This window comes from Cervus canadensis, chromosome X, assembly GCF_019320065.1.
Source record: "Cervus canadensis isolate Bull #8, Minnesota chromosome X, ASM1932006v1, whole genome shotgun sequence".
In the NCBI taxonomy this organism is placed as follows: Eukaryota; Metazoa; Chordata; class Mammalia; order Artiodactyla; family Cervidae; genus Cervus; species Cervus canadensis.
Genome location: NC_057419.1, coordinates 37,442,959 through 37,467,612, shown reverse-complemented (window position 1 = coordinate 37,467,612; position 24,654 = coordinate 37,442,959). Strand labels below are relative to the sequence as shown.

Below are 24,654 nucleotides of genomic sequence, written 5' to 3'. Positions count from 1 at the left end.
ATTCCCTTGCCATTCTCTGTGACATGAATCTCTTCAGTTCTTCAGTTACTACTTCTTCCTCTTGTTTCTCTCCATCCTTTCTCCAGACCTCCAATTCCATCTGGTCTTCACTGGTAAGCTCCTCATGTTGCACACTAACAAGTTTAATGAAGTCGTGCTCTTGAAGATCTACCTCCAGTTTCTCGCTGAGGGTCAGTAAGTTCTTGAAGACCTTTTTGGATGGTAGACCTTTTTGCTTCTCATATCCACAAAAATCATGAACAAACTGTGGTGAAAGGTTCTTCCAAATCCCATTTATGGTGACAGCTATAACGTCATGCCAAACGCAATCCATGTTTTTTATGGCCTTGTAGGTGTTTACAGTCCTAAAATTTTCACAAGGTTTCTAATTCCTCACTTGTTGTTACTGACTAATGAAAAGTATGATGTAAATAATGTTTCTTGAAAGTCGCCATAACTCCCTGGTTCATAGGTTGGATAAGTGACTTGGTATTCAGGGGCAGATGAACTGCTTTGACATTGGGATGAAAGTTGTCTGTGAATGAGGAGTGGCCTGAAGCACTGTTGAGCAGGGAAAGAAGGCTGAATGGGATGTCCTTCAAGCAATATTTCTCTACTTCTGGGATAAAGCAGTGAGAAAACCAGCCCTGGAAAATAGCCTCTGTAACCCAGGCTTTAAGGTTACTCTTCTACACAACAGGAAGAGCTCTTGGCTATGTTTTGGTTTTTCTTTACTTTTTTTTCCTAAACTTTTGGCCATACCACATGGCATGCAGGATCTTAATTCCCTAACTGGGATGGAACTCACACCCCTGCAGTGGAAGGAAGAATGGAGTCTTAACCACAGGACTACTAGCAAAGTCCCTTCTTTATATTTTTTCTTTTAATTTTCTTTTAAGCCTTGGCTACATTTTTAAGTGATCTTGGGTTCTCTGAATGATAAACTAAGAGAAGCTACAGCTTCACAATGCTGAAAGCATTGCCACCAAACAACAGTTACCTATCCTTTGCTGCTTTATAGTCTGGCATCAACTTTTCCTCCTCACTGATGTAACTTTAGTCTGGCATCCTCTTCCAATAAAGTCCTATCACATTCACATTAAAAACCTGTTGGGGTAAATACGTTCCCTCATCAATAATTTCTCGAAGTATCTGAGGAAATTCCCAAGCAGCTACCATATCTGTACTCCCTGCCTTGCACTTTTATGTTGTGAAGGTAGGCTCTCGAACTGATGAAGCCAGCCATGGATAACATTAAAAGATGCACCCTCTGATTCTTTTAAGTCGTCATAAAGACTTTTAGCTTTCTCTTGAATCAGCATTAAGCTGAAGAGGACTTAATACTGATGCTGATCCTGCATCCACACACCAAGAAGTTTCTCCATCTCCTTCATCACTTTTACAGACTTCTTTGATATTACTGTCAATATCATCAGCACAGCAGATTTCATATGTTCCTTGATCTTCTCCTTGTTCTTTAAAATCATGCTAATGGTTGAACAATTCATATTATAAGAACAAGCTACGTCTACCATCTTTTTCCTCATTGCACTCTCTCAATTATTTTCACTTTTGTTTCCATAGTTCCACTTGGCACTTCTTAGCAGTAGAACCTTTATCATTGCTGCTTTTATGCTTGCTTCCAGACAGTGTGGGCTTAAAATAAAGATACTATACAACAGTACTCTATACAGTACTGTATAGTAAAGTACACAAAACCACAACCACTTGTAGAGGATGCACACATGTGACAGTGTAGACACATGAATTAAGACACTGACTGGACATGTGAATGCATGTTCACACCTTTGAAAGTTCACAACTTCAAGATTCATATTTAGGGGACTTACTGTACTAACTAATAGAATCCTGAAATAAAAAGAATCAATTTATACATCCTGTCCAAGTGAAATTAATCCTAGGAATACAAATATCATCCAACGTAAGAAAATAAATCAACATACCACACCACATTAATAGGATGAAAGAAAAAAAATTATTTTTTTGCAATTTCATCTCAATGAAAGCTCAACTGATGCATTTATCAATAACCCAACACTTTTTCATGAAAAAAGACCTCTCAATAACCTGGAAATAAAAGAGAACCTCTTCACCTGATAAAGGGTATTTATGAAAATTCCTCAGTTAACATAATACTCAATGATAAAAGACTTAAAATTTCCCCCCTAAGGTCAAGAACAAGACAAAAATGCCTGTCTTCACCATTTCATTCAACATTGTACTGTAAGTTCCAACTGGAAGAATTACAAAAGGAAAACAAATAAGAGGCATATGTGGAAAGGAAGAAGTAAAATTATTTCTATTCATATGTGTGTATGCTCAGTCCTGTCTGACTTTTTGTGACCCCAAGGACTGTAGCTCGCCAGGCTCCTCTCTCCATGGGATTTTCCAGGCAAGAATACTGGAGTGAGTTGCCATTCCCTACTCCAGGGGGTTTTCCTGACTGAGGGACCAAGCCTGCATCTCTATCTCCTGCATTGGCAGGTGGATTCTTTACCACTGTGCCACCTGGAAAGCATGTATTCACATGTGACCTGATCTCAAGTATAGAAAATCATAAGGAATACACACACACACACACACACATTCTTACTAGAACTAATAAATGAATTTAACAAAGTTGCATGAAATAAAACCAACATATGAAAATCAGTTATATTTCTATATGTTAGTAATGAACTACCTGAAAGGAAAATAGAACATAATTCCACTTAAACACCATCAAAAAAAATAAAACACTTGGGAATAAATTTAATCAAGAAGCTACAAGACTTGTACACTGAAAACTATAAAATATTGCTGAAAGAAATTAAAGAAGACATAAATAAATATGAGGACATCCCATGTTCATGGAATGGAAAAATTAACATTGTTGACATGGCAATACTCCCCAAAGTAACCAACAGATTCAATGGAATCCTTACCAAATCCCAACAGCTTTTTTTTCTATAAGTAGAAAAGCCAACACTCTAATTGAGATGAAACTGTAAGGAACCCTGAACACCTAAAATAATCTTGAGAAAGAAAAACAAAATTGGAAATTTCAAATATCCATATATCACATGTATGGTAAAAAAAAAAAAAGCTACAGTAAACAAAGCAATACGGTACTGTATAGCACAGTGGATGGTCTTGCTCCCTGTCTCCAGTACAATGTCACGATGAACTATGGACAGAGGTTCATGACACTGTACAGGAGACAGGAATCAAGACCATCCCCAAGGAAAAGAAAAGCAAAAAAGCAAAATGGCTGTCTGTGGAGGCCTTACAAATAGCTGTGAAATGAAGAGAAGCGACAGGAAAAGGAGAAAACGAAAGATACACCCCTTTGAATGCAGAATTCCAAAGAATAGGAAGGAGAGTTAAGGAAGCCTTCCTCAGTGATCAATGCAAAGAAATAGAGGAAAACAACAGAATGGGAAAGACTAGAGATCACTTCAAGAAAATTAGAGATACCAAGGGAACATTTCATGCAAAGATGGGCTCAATAAAGAACAGAAATGGTATAGACCTAACAGAAGCAGAAGATATTAAGAAGAGGTGACAAGAGTACACAGAAGAGCAATACTAAAAGGATCTTCATGACCCAGAAAAACACAATGGTGTGATCACTCACCTAGAGCCAGACATCCTGGAATGCAAAGTCAAGTGGGCCTTGGAATGCATCACTACTAACAAAGCTAGTGGAGGTGATGGAATTCCAGTTGAGCTATTTCAAATCCTGAAAGATGATGCTGTCAAAGTGCTGCACTCAATATGCCAGCAAATTTGGAAAACTCAGCAGTGGCCACAGGACTGGAAAAGGTCAGTTTTCATTCCAATCCCGAAGAAAGGCAATGCCAAAGAATGCTCAAACTACCGCACAATTGCACTCATCTCACATGCTAGCAAAGTAATGCTCAAGATTCTCCGAGCCAGGCTTCAACAATACGTGAACCGTGAACTTCCAGATGTTCCAGTTGGTTTTAGAAAAGGCAGAGGAAGCAGAGATCAAATTGCCAACATCCGCAGCATCATCGAAAAAGCAAGAGAGTTCCAGAAAATCATCTATTTCTGCTTTATTGACTATGCCAAAGCCTTTGACTGTGTGGATCACAATAAACTGTGGAAAATTCTGAAAGAGATGGGAATACCAGACCACTTGACCTGCCTCTTGAGAAACCTGTATGCAGCTCAGGAAGCAACAGTTAGAACTGGACATGGAACAACAGACTGGTTCCAAATCGGAAAAGGAGTACATCAAGGCTGGATATTGTCACCCTGCTTATTTAACTTCTATGTAAAGTACATCATGAGAAATGCTGGACTGGAGGAAGCACAAGCTGGAATCAAGATTGCTGAGAGAAATATCAATAACCTCACATATGCAGATGACACCACACTCGTGGCAGAAAGCGAAGAACTAGAGAGCCTCTTGATGAAAGTGAAAGAGGAGAGTGAAAAAGTTGGCTTAAAGCTCAACATTCAGAAAACTAAGATCATGGCATCCAGTCCCATCACTTCATGGGAAATAGATGGGGAAACAGTGGCAGACTTTATTTTTGGGGGGTCCAAAATCACTGCAGATGGTGATTGCAGCCATGAAATTAAAAGACGCTTACTCCTTGGAAGAAAAACTATGAACAACCTAGACAGCATATTAAAAGGCAGAGACATTACTTTGCCAACAAAGGTCCGTCTAGTCAAGGCTATGTTTTTTGAGTAGTCATGTACAGATGTGAGAGTTGGACTACAAAGAAAGCTGAGCGCTGAAGAATTGATGCTTTTGAACTGTGGTGTTGGAGAAGACTCTTGAGAGTCCCTTGGACTGCAAGGAGATCCAACCATTCCATCCTAAAGGAAATCAGTCCTAAATATTCATTGGAAGGACTGATGTTGAAGCTGAATCTGCAACACTTTGGCCACCTGATGCGAAGAGCTGACTCATTTGAAAAGACCCTGATGCTGGCAAAGACTGAAGGCAGGAGGACAAAGGGACAACAAAGGATGAGATGGTTGAATGGAATCACCAACTCAATGGACATGAGTTTGAGTAAGCTGTGAGAGTTGGTGATGGACTGGGAGGCCTGGCATGCTGCAGTCCATGTGGTTGCAAAGAGTCAGACACGACTGAAAAAAACCTTTTTTGTACAGTTCTGTGTATTCTTGCTACCTATTTTTAATCTCTTCTGCTTCTGTTAGGTCCCTGCTGTTCCTGTCCTTTATTGCGTTTATCTTCATAGAAATGTTTCCTTGTTATCTTCAGTTTTCTTGAATAGATCTCTTATCTTTCCAATTCTATTGTTTTCCTTTATTTCTTTGCATTTTTCATTTAAGACGTCTATCTTTTCTCTCCTTGCTATTCTTGGGAACTCTGATACACAAGAGTCAAAGAAAGCAATTATATTCCACTAGCCATTACAAGCAGAATTCTACTTTCAGAGAAATAATTCCTTTGTGTACTATTAGATTTTACCTCAGAAGAAGAGATCTACAAAATCTTACACACATGCTTCAAATATTTGGCTGTACAATGGTAAGGTTAATTAGGCAAAAGAGAATAAAATCACGGTAGTAAAGTTCAGGCAATCTGGACTTCATTTAGAAACACTGCACACCTACAGAGAAGCAATGAAATCTAGCTGAATCTTGAATTAATTACTTCAAAGGATTCCAGAGGCCCACTGGCCATTGAAAATAAATTCTAGAGCAAGTTTAAAATAGAAATGAAAGATAAAAGCAAGTCAAACATATGAATCAATAATGAAAATAAAATTTTGATTAAAGTTTCAAATTTTAAGGAGAAAAAGAAATGAGTAAACCCTGTGGTAACAGAGATTTTTGCTGTTAAAAATGCACAGAGGACTTTCTTGGTGGCTAGTGGTAAAGAATCTGCCTGCCAGTGCAGGAGACACAGGTTCCATCCCTGATTCAGGAAGATCCCACATGCCAGCCATGTGGGAGCAACTAAGCCCATATACCACAATTACTGAGCCTGTGCTCTAGAGCCTGGGAGCTGCAACTACTGAGCCCATATGCCACAACTACTGAAGCCTGAGTGCCTTAGAGCCTGTGGTCCACAACAAAAAAAGCCACCACAATAAGAAGTCCATGTACCACAACTAGAGAGTGGCCCTCACTCACTGCAACTAGAGAAAAGCCCACACAGCAACTAAGTCTCAGCACAGCCAAAAATAAATAAGTTAAAATTTTGAAAATAGTTAAGGTTTTTTAAAAAATGCACAATAGACACATTCTGAGATCTGGCCTAGGGCTTCGCTAAATCAAGAAGTAGCAATTTTTGCACTGAAGGGACACTCGCAAATTTGTTGTCATACATCATTTTACAGATGAGGACACTGATTTTAGAGCAGTGAAGTATCTTACAAGTAAGTGGCCACCCTAGTAAGTAGCTCCTTCTATAATATTCTACACAGATCTGCAAGAGTCCCAAATATCAAAGAAAGTGTCTCTGTGTTCTACTTACCAAGGTAGGTAAGTATACGCAAACTTTTAAATAATGCTTAGATTGGTAGAATTTTCCCTCAAAAAAGATGTTCAGTTAAAAAACATATCACTATGCCCCAATTAATCTAGTTGATTTTTTTCACTATGTATCTATAGAAGGTAGACACCAAACCAATTATTTCTAACCATTTTGTTATTTGATTTTGCAACACTCCCATCAAGCTCCAAGAAGTGTTGTATGGTATACATTTAAAATGAAAGCTAATTAAGTTTTACTTGCTTTAGAGTAGGTATTTTAGTTTTTTATTTTTTTAGAACTGGATAAAATCCTCTTCTAAGTACTATAGACATCTTAATACCAAGTCAGCCATGCCAAGTACCCAGTTTTTGTGTCCTTTCTCTTATCTGTAACATAATCACTTGACTTACAGGGATTTAGGAATTTATTTTTATCATTCTATACTTTTCCAGAGGGACAGAGACACTGGGGACTGAGTGGCTACCTTGATAAGAGTCTACCAGTATAAGAATGTATTTTGTTTACCCAGGATATAAGCATAGAGTTAGAGTCCAGTAACAGAGCATCCACGTGGAGCAATGGCCAAGCACAGGGTGTTAGAGCAGGGTGAGGAGGATCTGTACCCAGAATAAAGAGTCAGAGCATGAAGAGGGAGAGAAGGGCGCCCTCACAGTATAGAGGGTGGCAGAAGGGATGGGAGATTTGTTAATGTATTACAGGCGGGCTGATTAAATCAGCAAATATATCAAGAAGCCAGGTTCCTCATTAGTGGAGAAGAGAATTAGAAATACTGAAAGGAAGAATACTAACAGGAATACTTTGGTGCTGGACTAGAATTGAAGGTATCATGGTTTTCAGTAGATTAGACAGACAAATGATATAGATAAATATGGGTGGAAATGTGTGTACATATATACATAGTACATATGTATGTATTATATATAAATATATGTTTATAAGCAAATGTTTAAGTATATATATATATATATAGGCAGAGCATATATAACAGAGCATATATATGTGTGTGTGAGATATATATATATATATACACTTAAACATTTGCTTATACATATATACACACACACACACACACACACATATATGCTCTGTTCACTGAGAGGATCTGACAGCAGTGACACCCAAAACAACAAGCACACCTAGTGCCCAGATTTTGGCTTCTAAATAACATTTTCCACCAAAAGGAACCAAGGCTTCTGAGAGGGGGAAAAAAAATCTAATTTTATGGCTTTAGCAAGATGGACTTCTTCAAGAAGAGATCTCTGGTCTTACTCATTCTATTGTTTTTCCTCTCTTTCTTTGCATTGCTCACTTAAGAAGGCTTTCTTATCTCTCCTTGCTATTCTTTCGAACTCTGCATTCAGTTGGGTATATCTTTCCCATTCTCCTTTGCCTTTCACTTCTTTTTTCAGCTACACCTCCTCTTCATCTCTTCTATTAATCTTTTCTATTGTTAAGTAGTTGACAATACTTTACTGTATACATAAAATTTTTTAAAGAGTAGATCTCATATTTAATGTTCTTATAAAAATACTAAAGAGGGTGTTAAGAAGCTTTTGGAGGTAATTAATATGTTTGTAGCACAGATTGGTAGTAATGAATTCTCTGATGTATTCTTATTTCTATACTTGTCAAACTGAGTACATTAACTATGCAGTTTCTGATTTGTCAACCGCACCTCAATAAAGTTGTTTAAAAAAATGAAGCTCAGCAAATCTCTTACAGGTAAATCCAAAAAAATCATGCTCAGACATACCATAAGCAAACTGCTGAAAATTGAAGACAAAGGAATAATCGTAAAAGCAAATAGAAAAACAATACCACTATATACCAACAGCTAAAATTAAAAGGACTGACCATATCAAGCATTCGTAGGGATATAAAACAACTGGCACTCTAATATGCTGCTGGTGGGAGCATAAAATGGCTCAACTTCTTTGGAAAATACTGTACTCGTTTTTTAAAGTATTAAACATACATCTAACATGACTCAGCCATTCCACTCCTAGAGTACTAAAGGGAAAAAAAAAACATACGTCCACACAAAAATTTGTACATGAGTATTTAAAACAGTTCTATTTGTATTAGATTTAAAAATAGCTAAAAACTGGAAATAATCTGAATATCCATCAACAAGTAACTGGATAAACAAATGGTGGTATATCAATATAATAGAATTTTATAGTAAAAGATAAAACTATTGATAAAAAAGAATAAAAAACAGCAAACTACTGATATGAAAAAAAATATGTTAATGAATCTCAAAATCATAACACTGAGTGAAAGAAGCCAAATGAAAAAAAGTATATACTGTATGATTCCATTTATATAAAAATTCCAGAAAATGCAGACAAATTTATATATAAAGACAGAAAACTAATCAGTGGTGCCTGGGTATGATGGAGGTGGCAGGGGGAGGGACAAAGAGGGACAAAGGGAAACTTTTGAAGTTTATGGAACGGCTCATAATCTTGACTCTGATAATGATTTCATTAGTGTATACATATGCCAAAACTCATCAAATTGTACAATATAAATGTGTGATATATACCTCTACCTCAATAAAGCTTTCTTTTAAATGCCAATTTCATAAAAGATAAAAGACAGATTACTAAGGATACTAAAGAGACAGAACAACCAAATGCAAAGCATAATCCTGAACTGGATCCTGGCCTAGAGAGGAAAAGCATATGTATGAAGTACAATTAAGATGTCCTTGGTGGTCCACTAGTTAAGACAGCATGTTTCAAATGCAGTGGGCACAGGTTCAAATCATGGTCAGGAAACTAAGATCCCACATGCATGCAGTCAAAATAATAATAATGATAATTTTGAAATAATAAAGTACAATTACAAGTATTAGAATATGGATTGTACATTTAAAAACTTATGAATGTTAAATTCCTTAAATTTAATCACTGTACTGTATATAAAAGAGAGACTACTCTATTCTTAAGAAATAGACACCGAAGTGTGCATATGCACTCAGTCACTAAGTCATGTTCAGCTCTTTGCGACTCCATGAACTGTAGCCTTCCAGGCTTGGAGTTGGTTGCCATTTCCTCCTCCAGGGGATCTTCCTGACCCAAGGATCAAACCCAGGAATCCTGCGTCTTCTGCACTGCAGGTGGATTCTTTACCAGTCAGGCACGTAGGAAGCCCTATATGCTAAAGTATTAAGCAATAAAGCTGCATGAAGAGTGCAATCTTCTCTCAAAAAAGAGAACAATATGATGTATCAAAAATTATAGAAAAAAACACATGAAAATTTCAGCTGATTTTAAAAAAGGCATTTCACAGAGTCCAACAACCTCCCACAATAAAAATACTAAAACTTGGAATAGAAAGTAACTTCTTCAACATGATGAAAGCTAATATACTCAATGGTAAAAGACAGAAATCTTTTCTTCTAAATTCAAGAACAGGATATGATGCCAACTTTCACCACTTCTATTCAGCATAGTACTAGAACTTTTAGTCAGAGCAATTAACAAGAAAAAGAAACAAAATACATCCATACTGGAAAGAAAGAAGTAAAACTATCTCTATTCACATGTGACAAGATGAAAAATGTATATATTCTTAAAGAACCTTTTAAAAATGTAGAGGTAATGAATTCAGCAAAATTGCAGGTTACAAAATCAACACAAAAAACTCAGTTATATTTCTATACACCAGAAATGAGCAATCAATTAAGAAAATTAAGGAAAAAATTCTATTTACAAAATCATCAAAAAGAAATACAATATTCAGGAACAAACTTAACCAAGGAGATGTACACTTACACACTGAAAACTAGAAAACATTGTTGAAAGAAATTAAGGACCTAAATAAATGGAATGGCATCCCATGTTCATGGGCTGAAAGACTGTTAAAATGACACTACCTGATATATAGATTCAGTGTAACACCTATCAAAATCCCAATGGCTCTTTATGAAGAAATTTTTAAAATCTACCCTAAAATTCACATAAATTTTCAAGAGACCCAGAAGAGCCAAGGTAGTTTTGGAAAAGAAGAGCAAAGTTGAAAGTCTCACACTTTCTATTTCAAATGTATAGTTAAAACAAAGCCGTAATAAAACAGTGTGGTACTGGCATACAGAAAGACATATAGACCAACAGAATACAATAGAAAGCACAGAAATAATCTGACATTGACAGTCAACTGCTTTTTGACAAGGATGTCAAGACCATTCAGTGGGAAAGAATATTCTCTTCAACAAACTGTATGAGCATAAATGGATATCCACATGTCAAATAACGAAGTAAGACCCTTATCTTATACCATTACACAAAATTAACTCAAAATAGGGACTTCCCTGGTGGTCAAGTGGTTAAGACTCTGCACTCCCAATGCAGGGGGCCCAGGTTCAATACCTGATCATGGAACTAGATTCCACATGTCAAAACTAAGAGCCAGCATGCCAAAACTAAAGATCCCATGTGTGTGGGCTTAGTTGCTCAGACATGTCTCTTTGCGACTTCACGGACTGCAGCATGCCAGGTTCCTCTGTCCATGGAATTTTCCAAGTAAGAATACTGCAGCAGGTTGCCATTTCCTTCTCCAGAGGATCTTCCCAACCCAGGGATTAAACAGCATCTCTTGCCTCCTCCGCATTGGCAGGTAAATTCTTTACCACTAGTGCCACCTTGCCAAAACAAAGATCCCACATGCTGCAACTAAGACTTGGTGCAGTCAAATATTGGTTTTTTTTTAAAAAAATGAATTAAACACCTGAATTTAAGAGCTAAAGCTATAAAACTCTCAGAGAAAAACATAGGAGAACATTTTCATGACCTTGAATTTGTCACAGTTTTTAAGTATGACCCCCAAAGCATAGGAAACAAAATAAAGCAATAAATTGGACTTCATCAAAATGAAAAACTTTTGTGCATCAAAGGACAGTATCAAAAACAGTGAAAAGACAACTCATAGAATGTGTAAAACTATTTGCAAGTCATATAAGGGTTTAAAATTTAGATAACAAAAATAAATTTTACAACTAAACAACCAAAAGAAAAACAACCCATTTTTTAAATTGAAGTATACCAGATGGTGAATACTGAACTCAGAGTGATTATATTCCTCGCAGTCAAAGTTGGAGAAGCTCTACATAGTCAGTAAAAACAAGACCCGGAGCTGACTATGGGTCAGATCATCAGCTCCTTATTGTAAAATTCAGACTTAAATTGTAGAAAGTAGGGAAAATCACTAGGCCATTGAGGTATGACCTAAATCAAATCTCTTATGATTATACAGTGGAGACGATGAATAGATTCAAGGGATTAGAACTGATAGAGTACCTGAAGAACTATGGATGGAGGTTCAATGTACAGGAGGTAGTGACCAGAACCATACCAAAGGAAAAGAAATGAAAGAAGGCAAAATGGTTGTGTGAGGAGGCCTTACAAATAGCTGAGGAATGAAAAAAAGCAAAAGGCAAGGGAGAAGGGGAAAGATATACCCAACTGAATGCAGAGTTCCATTCCAAAGAATAGCAAGGAGAGATAAGAAAGTCTTCCTAAGTTAACAATCAAAATAAAGAGGAAAACAATAGAAGAGGAAAGAGCAATGATCTCCTCATGATACCAAGATACCTAGAGATACCAAGGGAACACACATGCAAAGACGGGCAAAACAAAATGTGCAAGGACCTAACAGGAGCAGAAGAGATTAATAATAGGTTGCAAGAATACACAGAAGAACTGTACAAAAAAGTCTTAATGTCTCAGATAATTATGATGGTGTGGTCACTCACCTAGAGTCAGACATCCTGGGGTGTGAAGTCAGGTGGGCCTTAGGAAGCATTCCTACAAGCAAAGCTAGTGGAGGTGATGGAATTCCAGCTAAGCTATTTAAAAATCTTAAAAGATGATGCTGTAAAGTTCTCCACTCAATATGCCAGCAAATTTGGAAAACTGAGCAGGGCCATAGGACTGGAGAAGGTCAATCTTTATTCCAATCCCAAAGAAAGGCAATGCCAAAGAATGTTCAAACCACTGTACAACCCATACAATTACACTCATTTCACATGCTGGCAAGGTAATGCTCAAAAGCCTTCAAGACAGGCTTCAGCAGTACATGAACCAAGAACTTCTGGATGTACAAATCGGATTTAGAAAAGGCAGAGGAACCAGAGATCAAATTGCAAACATCCATTGGATCATAGAGAAAGCAAGGGTATTCCAGAAAAAAACATCTACTTCTGCTTCATTGACTACACTAAAGCATTTGGCTGTGTAGATCACAACAAACTATGGAAAATTCTTCAAGAGATGGGAATACCAGACCACCTTATCTGTCTCCTGCGAAACCTGTATGCAGGACCAGAAGCAACAGCTATACCTGGACATGGAAAAACTGACTGGTTCAAAACTGGGATAGGAGTATGTCATGGCTGTATATTGTCACCCTGCTTATTTAACTTATATGCAGAGTACATCGTGGGAAATGCTGGGCTGGATGAAGCTAAAGCTGGAATCAAGATTGCTGAGAGAAATATCAACAACCTCAGATATGCAGATGATACCACTCTAAAGGCAGAAAGCAAAGAGGAACTAAAGAGTCTCTTGATGCAGGTGAAAGAAGAGAGCAAAAAAGTTGGCTGAAAACTCAACATTCAAAAAAGTAAGATCACAGCATCCAGTCCCATTACTTCATGGCAAATAAGTGAGGAAACAATGGAAACAGCGGCATATTTTATTTCCCTGGGCTCCAAAATCACTGCAGACAGTGACTGCAGCCATGAAATTAAAAGATGCTTCCTCCTTGGGAAAAAAGCTATGACAAACCTAGACAGCATATTAAAAAGCAGAGGCATCACTTTGCCAACAAAGGTTCACAAGTCAAAGCTATGGTTTTTCCAGCAGCCATGTATGGATGTAAGAGTTGAACCATAAAGAAGGCTGAAAGTGAAAGTGAAAGTGACTCAGTCGTGTTCAACTCTTTCATTCTTAGGCCAGAACACTGGAGTGGGTAGCCTTCCCCTTCTCCAGGCAATCTTCCCCATCCAGGGAACAAATCCAGGTCTCCCACATTGCAGGCAGATTCTTTACCAGATGAGCCACAAGGGGAGCTCAAGAATACTAGAGTGGGTAGCCTATCCCTTCTCCAGCAAATCTTCCCAACCCAGGAATCAAACTGGAATCTCTTGCACTGCAGGCAGATTCTTTACCAACTGAGCTATCAGGGAAGCTCCAAAGAAGGATGAGTGCCAAAGAATTGTGCTTTTGAACTGTGGTGTTGCAGAAGACTCTTGAGAGTCCCTTAGAGAGGAAAGAGATCAAACCAGTCAATCCTAAAGGAAATCAACCCTGAATATTCATTGGAAGGACTTGCTGAAGCTGAAGCTCCAATACTTTGGCCACCTGCTGCAAAGAGCTGACTCATTGGAAAAAACCCTGATGCTGGGAAAGACAGAAGGCAGGAAGAGAAGGGGGCGACAGAGGATGAGATAGTTATGTGTGTACACACAGACATTATTTTCTTTTTTTTTTTTCAGACAATATTTTCCCTTATATGTTATTAGAGCATATGGAATATAGTTTTTTGTGCTATACAGTAGGTCCTTGTTGGTTATCTATTTTATATAAACAGTGGTAGATGCATGTTAATCCCAACCACCTAATTTATCCCTCCCGGCCTTTTCCTTCTGGTAACCATAAGTTTGTTTTCTGTCTCTAAGCCTGTTTCTGTCTTAAATAAGCTCATTAGTATCTTTTTCAGATTTCACATATAAGCAATATCATACAATATATGTCTTTGTCTGGCTTACTTCACTTAGTATGTTAATCTCTAGGTCCATCCATGTTGCTGCAAATGGCATTATTTCATTATTTCTTATGGCTGAGTAATATTCCATTGTGTATACACACCACATCATTATCCATTCATTTGTCGATGGACACTTATGTTGCTTCCATGTCATGGCTATTTACAAATAGTGCTGCAATGAACACTTGAGTGCATGTATCTTTTTCTATCAAGGTTTCCTCAGGGTATATGCCCAGTAGTGGGATTGTTTGGTCACATGGTAGTTTTATTCCTAGTTTTTTAAGCAACCTCCATACTGTTCTCCATAGTAGCTGCACCAATTTACATTCCCACCAACATGGTAGGAGGGTTCCTTTTTCTCCACATCCTCTCCAGCATTTATTATTTGTAGACTTTTCAATGATGGTCATTCTGACCAGAGTGAGGTGATACTTCACTGTAGGAAAAACAGCACAACTTTATTTTTATTTAAACAGCAGTAAATAGTGGGAGGGGGGATCGGGATAGGGAACTCATGTAAATCCATGGCTGATTCATGTCAATTTATGGCAAAAACCACTACAATGTTGTAAAGTAATTAGCCTCCAACGAATAAAAATAAATGGGAAAAAAAATAAAGAAAAAATAAAAATTAAAAAAATAAATAAACAGCAGTAAATAATTTCTTACAGTTCTGAAGGTCAGAAAATCCAAAATTAAAGTTTAACCATCACTTTTCTATGGTGAAGGCTCTCTTCCCAGAGCTGCCTTCTTGCATGATAGGGTAGAGGATGTGAGAAAAGTAAGTTCTCTGGTGCCCTTCTTATAAGGGTACTAACTCCATCATGAAGGCCCTACCTCATCTAAGCTTAATTACCTCCCCAAAACCCTACCACCATACACATTGAGAGTTAAGGCTTCAGCAGATGAATTTGGGGCAAGAAGGAACACAGTTTAGTTCATAGCATTTTGTAAAAACTGGCACCAGTAGAAATGCTAAATATTTTAACGTTCAGCAATTTGTAACACTATTTATAACAACATTTAAAATATATTAATATAATTGTAATCTTAAAAAATCCCCATTTTAAAAGATCAAAGGACTTTAATACATATGTCCCAAGGAAGCTATAAAAATAGTTGGTAAGCACATGAAAAGATGCTTAGTGTCATTAGTTTAGTAGGGAAATGCAAGCCAAAGGCACAATGAGAAACCACTTCACACCTACTAAGATGGCTTTAATAGTAATTTTTTTAAAAGCCCAGAAAATAACAAGTGTTGCTGAGGGTGTGGAGAAACTGGAACCCGAATTCAACTGCTGGTGGGAATGTAAAATGGTACAGCCACTATGAAAAAGAGTTTGGTGGTTCATCGAAAAGTTAAACATAAAATTACCATATTACCAACCATTCAAGTCTTAGATTAGAACAACTAAAAGCAGTGATTCAGATATTTGTATACCAATGTTCATTGCAGCATTATTCACAGTAACCAAAAGGTGGAAACAACTCAAGTATATATCAATTGATGAACAGATAAACAAAATTTTTGAACAGATAAACAGATAAATGAAAGGTTTATCTATGAAATATTATTCAGCCATAGAAAGCAATCCAGTTCTGATACATGCCATGATATGCACCTTGAAAATATTAATGCTAAATGAAATAAGTCAGACACAAAAGGATAAATATTATATGATTTCATTTATATAAAATATCTAGAACAAGCAAATTCACAGAGACAGAAAGTAAATTAGAGGTTACCAGGGGAGGCAGTAATGAGGAGTGTTTGTGTAATGAGTACAGAGTTTCTATCAGTACAGAGTGGTGATGGTTATATAACACTGTTAATGTACTTAGTGCCACTGAATTGCATGCTTAAAAATTGTTAAAATGGCAAATTTTATGTTACACATATTTTAGCTCAATAAAAAATTATAGTAGCATGTCACCTAATAAATATAGAAAGAAGGACAGAATTAGAAAAAGAGCCAGGTGTCAACATCACAGGACCAATTTAGGCAGGAAATCTCAACAGATAGTGAAAGTTGGATGAGAAACTGGATTTTACAAAGTCTCAGAGTATCATCTCACAAAACACTTACGAACAACAAAGGGAAAAAATACATTAAGTTTACACTGGAGAAACCTGTAAGACACCATTTTAACCAAGAGATCAAAGTTAGCACCACCACCAACAGAATAAATCAATCTTGTATGTCACACAACAGAATCATTTCTGTGATTTTCCGGCCCCAAATTCATAGCCTACTCTAATCTCTGAACAAACCCTAATTTGGTTAGAGAGAGGGAATTGAGGAGACGTCGTTTAAGGGTTTAAACTTGCAGCTAGTAGATAATTTCTGGAAATCTAATGTACAACATAGTGATTATAGTCAATAATACTGTGCTGTAAATTTTTAAATTGCTAAGGAATTGGATCTTGACTTTTCTCAACAAAAAAAAATGACATTTATGTGACATGATAAAGGTGTTAGCTAACACTACTCCAGTAACCATACTGCAAATTCAAAGTGTATCAAATCAACATGTGAAATACCTCAAATTTATACAGTGTTATATGTCAAATATACCTCAATAAAATTTCTTTTTAATTTTTGAAAAATAAATTAAGTCACATTGCACAAAATGGCTCTTCTGGAACCTTCAAAATTGTCAAGGTCATGAAAGTCAAGGCAAGAGTGAGGAAGTTTTCCAGTGAAAGAGACTAGAGACTTAAGTGAATCCTAGATAGAATCCATTTTGTGTAAAGAACAGTATTGAAAAACTTCAACTAGGTCTCAGGGTAAAGAGTATATAGAAATTCTTTGTAAGATTCTTGTTACAGTGTTGTAACTGTGAAATTGTTTTTAATTTTTTTAAAGACTAGAAGAGTACCTCCACATAATATTAGCAATATGTAAATAGTTATTGAATTAAGTTCTACATTATAACATAGAATTTGAGAGAAAAGTAAGACCAGTTTCACATGAAGGTACATGATGGAGCCCTGAGACCATCCTGATACCAAATTTACCTTGGTATCAGTCTCCTCTGTAACAGTAAAGACTGAAGTAAGCATAGGCCTATAATAGGCGAGAAAGAATGGAAAAGGGAGGTAAAGTGGAAAAATTAAAAATTATCTACTCTGGAATATTGATGAACTACAGTCTGAGAAACAGGTTTTATTTATCCTATCAAATTGTTCACACCTCCAAATCCCAATGTAGAAAAATACTATGGCAATGATATGAATAGCTGCTATCAACCTTGTCAGTAGGGCAATAAACTCATTTTTTCTTTCTTTCATCACATACCATGACATATGGAGGAAATATTACCAAAGTGTTTTGACAATAAAAGGGAAAGCAAAGAAATGTTAAGAAGTAACCTATATCACTTTTTAGAACACCTGTTCTATTAAAGAACAAAAGAAGCAAAATATTTCAAATCTTGGCTAAGTAAGTAAATCTTATACAAAATATAAACTCTATAGGATCACATGAAGTAGTTATGAGTCTTCCTAGAACGTGATATTGTGTATTTTCAAACTCATGGAGAATGAACACAGAGATTTCACTCACCATGTGGGGAAGCCTCATCAACATATCTTTACAGCGTAGTATACAACCAGATGCTCTTTGAAAATCCCCTTGAGCAACTGCCTGGGAAAGCAAAAAACAAAATGTCAGTAACTGGTTAAAATGAATAACAAGCTATATGTCTAAAAGTCAATTCAGACATGTGAACTGTTGTTAAAAGGTTTTGATTTCTTTACTTCCTCTTTTCCAATGTGGATTTCTACTATTTTTCTTCTCTGATTGCTATGGCTAGGACTACGAAAATTATGTTCAATAATAGTGGTGAGAGTGGGCACTCTTAACTTGTTCCTGACTTTAGAGGAAATGCTTTCAGCTTTTTACTTGACAGTTTCTTCAAAAATAGACAGCTAAACAAATACTACCCATTTGATCCAGCATTTGCAGTCCTGGGCAGTTATCCACAGAAATAAAAATCTATACAAAAAAAAAAAAAAAAAAAAAAAACACACCATACACAACTGTTCATGTCAATTTTATCTGCAAAAGCCAAAACTGGAAACAACCCAAATTCCTTCAATAGTGAATGGCTAGACAAATTGTGGTATATCTATACCACAGAATATTACTTGCAAATAAATAACAAACTATTGATACAGAAAACTTGGATGAATGTCAAAGGAATTATGCTAAGTGGGAAAAGTCAGTATGAAAAGGTTACATACTATACCATTCCATTTTCATATACCATTCCAAAATGACAAAATTATAGAACTGGAAAATAGGTTATTGGTTGCCTGGGACTGAGGATAGGGGAATGGGTATGACTACAAAGGTGAAGCATGAGCAATCTTTGTGGTCATGGAACTTTTCTATATCTTGACTGTGGTGGTGATCATGGGGATAGTGGTTACCCAAAACTATCCATGTGATAAAACTGTATAGAAGAACAGATACACATGAGTTCACATAAAACTGGTGAAATATGAATAAGATTTATGGATTGTACCAATGTCAACTCCTTAGTTTTCTATTGTACTATATTTATGCAAGATGTCACTGAAGATGAAAAGTGGGTGAAAGGTACACTAGAACACTACTATTTTTGCAACTTCCTGTGAATCTATATTTTAAATAACAAGTTTTTAAAAATCATATTAGTTAATACTATCATTGATTTCATCAGAAAAGTCTAAGTATCTGGAAGCTCTCATGGTCATGGTAGAGGTATACAAGTTTTCCAAACTTCTAATCTTTACTTTTTTAAAAGTTTAAATTTTATCACTGGCAACAAATACTGTTGGTTGCCTTCTTGAAATCACATTCCCATTTCATTCATTTTTATGAAAATGTCTGCTAAATACCCAAGTCTGAATTAACAAAGTTTATCTATCAGTCAGTCTTTCCAGCAAAAATAGTGTTCTGTGAAGACAAAAGTAGCTAATTCAGCTCACAACCCAAAGAATCACATATGGGCCTTTCCTCAAGACAATCCTCATACTTCAATATGCAGCAGAAATACTATGAGAACTTCCCTTTATATTACTTAGAATATTAGAACATTATATACTCAAGAGTCAAGGTTTAAAAAAAAAAAAAAAAGAGTCAAGGTTTAATAAAACTAATCATTTTTATTGTTTCACCAAAGGCATTTTTAAGTAAAACCAGAATTCTTTTTACACCAAGGGTGTAGCAATGAAGAATACAATGATAACTAGTAAAGGATATGCCACTGTCTTGATTATTGTTAAAGTATCAGCAGTTTTACCCACCACTGCTTTTGAACCACTAATACAAATGTCAACAGAGTGAAAAAAGCAAATAATGCTGAGTTACCAGAATACTTTTGATCTCAGAGATGCTCCCACCATACTAACTTCCTCCACTGCCTCACCATCCACCCAGCACTTAAAACTCCTATATTCCGTCTTCTATTTTTTACCTTGCCAATGATATTGCTTTCTAAGGTCACTATCATCTTCCAAAATGCCAGATCCTATAGCCTTTTCTTCATCTTCATTTTTTTCCTATTTCTCTGAAGCACTGACCACTGCTAATCATCCAATTTCCCTTAAACTTCTCTTTTCCTCTCATACATGACTCACTTTTACAGTCCTCTATCTCTGGCATGTCATCCCATCTTTATGTTTGCTTTACTTTTTGCTACATTCTCCCCCTCCCCCGGCCCCAACAACATGTATACATTTGTGAAATGAATTAGTTTTCTTATACTCCCTTTCCTGTCTCCAGGAACTGAATGGCTTAGTTCTTCTCACTGAGCATAAATGTTTGCTTCCTTTATCTGCCCCCTTCATTTCCATTCTTGTTGCTAATATTACAGTCCAAGCTCTTATCATTTCATGCTTACACTTTTGGTAGATTTACTTTTTCAATCCAGTCTAAGCATTATTGACAGATCTCACTTTGTGCCACCTTATCTTTTCCCAAAAACCTTCAACCACTACACTACCTTGAAAAATTATTTTTTCAAAGAGGTATATTCGGGCCTTCTCAACTTGACCCAACTTATTTCTTAAAACTCAGTCCTTACTATGCCCTTTCACAAATACTTTCCTTTGAATAAACAGATCATTGAATAGTCCTTAAACCAGACATGCACATTTCTATCTATATGACTTTGCTCATGCTCAAGTCCGTGTTCTGCTTAGAATACCTTGTGCCATCTTCCCTGCTTATCTAAATCTGTTCCTTCCTCCAACGTGCAAATTATGTTTTAAATCCTTTGTGTGTCTCCCTCTAACAACCCAGCCCACAATAATCTCACCCCCTGCTTCCCCTTTCCTACAGTCGTATAGCACTTGTCTATACCAGTGTCTCTCCATCTTTTATATTTTATATACTACTGTCAGGAGTATATTGCTAGGGGAAATATCAACAACCTCAGATATGCAGATGACACCTCCCTAATAGCAGAAAGTGAACAGTAACTGAAGAGCCTCTTGATGAAGGTGAAAAAGTAGAGTGAAAAAGCTAGCTTAAAACTCAACATTCAAAAACTAAGATCATGGCAACCAGCCCCATCACTTCATGGCAAATAGGTGGGGAAACAATGGAAAGTGACTGACTTTATTTTCTTGGGTTCCAAAATCACTACAGACGGTGACTACAATGATGAAATTAAAAGACGCTTGCTCTTTGGGAAAAAAGCTATGACAAACCTAAACAGCGTATTAAAAAGCAGAGACATTACTTTGCCGAAAAAGGTCCACATAATCAAAGCTATGGTTTTTCCAGTAGTCATGTACAGATGTAAGAGCTGGACCATAAAGAAGGCTGACCGTCGAAGAATTGATGCTTTCGAATTCTGGTGCTGGAGAAGACTCTTGAGAGTCACTTGTTTCTCTCTCTCTCTCCTTCTTCCCCCTCCCTCCTTCCCTCATGGCACTGAAGGATATATTCTGTCCAAACACTAGCTTAGCACAATCTACAGAGACAGAGACCACACATGACAAAGAATACAGACTTTACAAAAATAGTTTAGAAGTCACTAGGTAAACAAGCAGCTATATAACATCAAGGGGGGGGGGGACCCTCAGAAGTGAAAGAATGTGATTTCTGGACTTGCCACATTATAATATTCTAAGTATCCAGTTTTAAACAAAAGTATTAAGTATACAAAGAAACAATAAAAAATTATGGCTAATTCACAGAAGAAATCAACAGAAACCATCCTTAAAGAAGCACAGACACTGGGTCTATTAGACAAAGATTTTAAATCAATTGTCTTAAATATGGTCAAGGAGCTAAAGAAAACCAGGAGAACAATGTATGAGAAATAAATAATAGAGTCAAACACAAAAAGGAGCCAACACAGAACTTTGGAACTGAAAATGCAATAATTGAAATGAAAAACTCACTGGAGGGCTTCAATAGTAGTTTTGAATAGGCAGAAGAAAGAATCACTGAACTCAAAGATTGGTTAAATAAAATTATCCAGGTTAAAGAGAAGAGTAAAACAAAGACACGTGAAAACAGAACAAAGTCTAAGAGACCTGTGGAATGCCATAAAACATGCCAACACACACATAGTGGGAATCCCATAAGGAAAGGAGAAAGAAAACGGGGCAAAAAGAATATTCAGAGAAAGAATAGTTGAGGAGATGATCACAATGGCAGAGCAGAAGGACATAGAACTCACCACCACACCCATGAACACATCAAAAATACATCCACGTGTGGAACAATTCTCACTGAAAACTAACTGGAAACTGGCAGAAAGACTCCAGTTCAACCAAGGAAGATCCACACATGTCAAGTAGGCAGGAAAGAGAAGAAATGAAGTCAGGACCTGCATCCCTGGCAGCAGACTCAGAGGAAAAGGGAGAATACATGGATCCCCAAGGAAAGATGTGATTTTTGTCTAGGTCACATGCAGCTCTCCCACCAAAGGCATTGAGCACATGTGTCTGAACAGGGATACTCTCACATAAGAACACCCTTTCAACACCACAACAGGCAACTGTTTGATCTAAATTCATAGAGGCAACGAAAGACAAACACAATGAAAAAGCAAAGGAACAACTCTCAATTGAAAGACAAGAGAAAAACTCTGAAAAAAATAAAAGAAATAATTCACCAATAAAGAACTTTAAAAATTGGTAATAAAAATGTTAACTGAATTAAGGGAAAGAATAGATGAATATAGTGAAAGTTTTAACAAAGAATTAGAAAATATAAAAAATACAAAATCAGAGATGAAGAATTGAATAGCTGAAATAAAAAAACATACTAGGACTGAATAGCAGACCAGGTCATACAGAAGAATTCATAAGTGATCTGGAAGACAGAATAATGGAAATCACCCAATCAGAACAATAAAAGGACAAACAATTTTTAAAAATGAAAGCAGTTTAAGAGATCTCTGGGATAACATTAAGCATACCAACATTAGCATTATAGAGGTCCCAGAAGGACAAGAGAGAGGGGGGAAATTAAAAATGTATTTGAGGAAATTGTGGCTAAAAAATTCCCAAACCTGAAGAAGGAAGCAGATATCCAAGTACAGGACTAACAGAGGGTCCCAAACAAAATGAACCCAAACACCCACACCAAGACAATTGTTCTAGTACCATTTCAAATAGGAGTGGCAAGAGTGGACATCCTTGGAAATTCCTTGGCTGTCCAGTGGTTAGGACTCAACACTTTCACTGCTGAGGCCCAGATTTAATCCCTGGTTGGGGAACTTAGACCCCACAAGCTGTACAATGCAGTCAAAAATGATGATAATAAAATAAAACAGGAGGGAGGAGCCAAGATGGCGGAGGAGTAGGACGGGGAGACCACTTTCTCTCCTACAAATTCATCAAAAGAATAACTGAATGCAGAGCAAACCTCACAAAACAACTTCTGATCGCTAGCTGAGGTCATCAGGCGCCCAGAAAAGCAGACAATTGTCTTCGAAAGGAGGTAGGACAAAATATAAAGGATAAAAAGTGAGACAAAAGAGCTAAGGACGGAGACCCGTCCCGGGAAGGGAGTCTTAGGCGGCCTTGCTTGGGCTAGGGTCCGGGCCTGAGTGCCCTGAGGACAATCGGAGGGAGCTTCTGTGAGGTGCCAACTTGAACTGTGGGAGACCAAAAGAGAGAAAATTAACCGGCCGGAACACACTGCCGGCCGTTCGCAGAACAAAGGGACGGAAAAAGTCCCAAGAAGAGGTCGCAGGCTGCGGACCCGCCCAGCCCCGCCGGAGGCAGGAGGCAGGGGGGAGGGGAAGGTCGCGGCGAGACACAGGGCGCAGGCACCCGACCGGCGCGGGCGGGACTGGGGCTGGGGACGCAGAGGGCGGAAGGCGCGCGCACCCGACTGGCGTCAGCGGAAACTGAGACTGGGTCCGCGGAAGGGAGTGAGTGTGCCACACCTGGGGATAGTGCGCCCATCAAGCCCCTCGCTGCCTGGACCGCTCTGACGGGGAAGGCACAGAGAGCAGGCGCAGCTTTTCCTTCCGCGCTTTTGTGTAACACCCGAGGGCTGGAACCTAGCGCAGCGCAGGGCGCGCTCCATATAGAACAGCCGGGAGCCTGAGCAGCGCAGACGGAGAAAGCAGCGTCAGCCCCTCCCCGCAGCGTCAGCCCCTCCCCGCAGCGTCAGCCCCGCCCCGCAGCGCCAGCCCATCCCCGCAGCGTCAGCCCCGCCCCGCAGCGCCAGCCCATCCCCGCAGCGTCAGCCCCGCCCCGCAGCGCAACGGAACTAGCTAACTGAATAAGAGTCCACCTCCGCCCGCCTGTGTCAGGGCGGAAATGAGGCTCTGAAGAGACCGGCAAACAGAAGCCAAATAAACAAAGGGAACCGCTTCAGAAGGGACTGGTGCAACAGATTTAAATCCCTGTAGAAAACACCGACTTCACCGGAAGGGCCCTGTAGATATCGAGAAGTGTAAGCTGGAACGAGGAGCTATCTGAAACTGAGCCGAACCCACACTGACCGCAGCAGCTCCAGAGAAACTCCTAGATATATTTTTACTTTTTTTTTCTAAGTAAGGAAAAAAAAATTTTTTTTTCTTTTTATATTTTTTCTTTTTTCTTTTTTCTCTTTTATTTTCCTTTAAAATTCCCTATTACTCCCCCATTACTCCTTAACTTTCATTTACATAGATTTTTATGATTTTTTTAATTAGGGGAAAAGAAAAATTTTTTTTTCTTTCTTTCTTTTTTTTTGTTTTTTTTTCTTTTTTTTCTTTTTCTTTTTTTTCTTTTTTCTTCTTTTTTTTCCTTTCCGTTTTCTCTTTTATTTTCTATTTTTCTTTTTCTCTTATTTCTTTTAAAGTCCTCTAGTACTCCTCTACTACTCCTTAATTTTCATTTTCACTACACTATAACCTTACCAAAAAAAAAA

The 24,654-nt window shown here is 37.5% G+C and overlaps 1 protein-coding gene across 1 annotated transcript in view; it reads right to left on the bottom strand.

Moving 5' to 3' along the window:
• Nucleotides 1-24,654, bottom strand: part of LOC122435515 (testis-expressed protein 11-like) — a 143,074-nt gene that overhangs the window by 107,704 nt on the left and 10,716 nt on the right. The window contains exons 2-3 of the mRNA XM_043459717.1: nt 18,228-18,279; nt 17,848-17,928 (exon numbers count right to left, since the gene is read on the bottom strand). Of these exons, the coding sequence (XP_043315652.1) occupies nt 17,848-17,928; nt 18,228-18,279 (133 nt within the window). The remainder of the gene's footprint in view (nt 1-17,847; nt 17,929-18,227; nt 18,280-24,654) is intronic.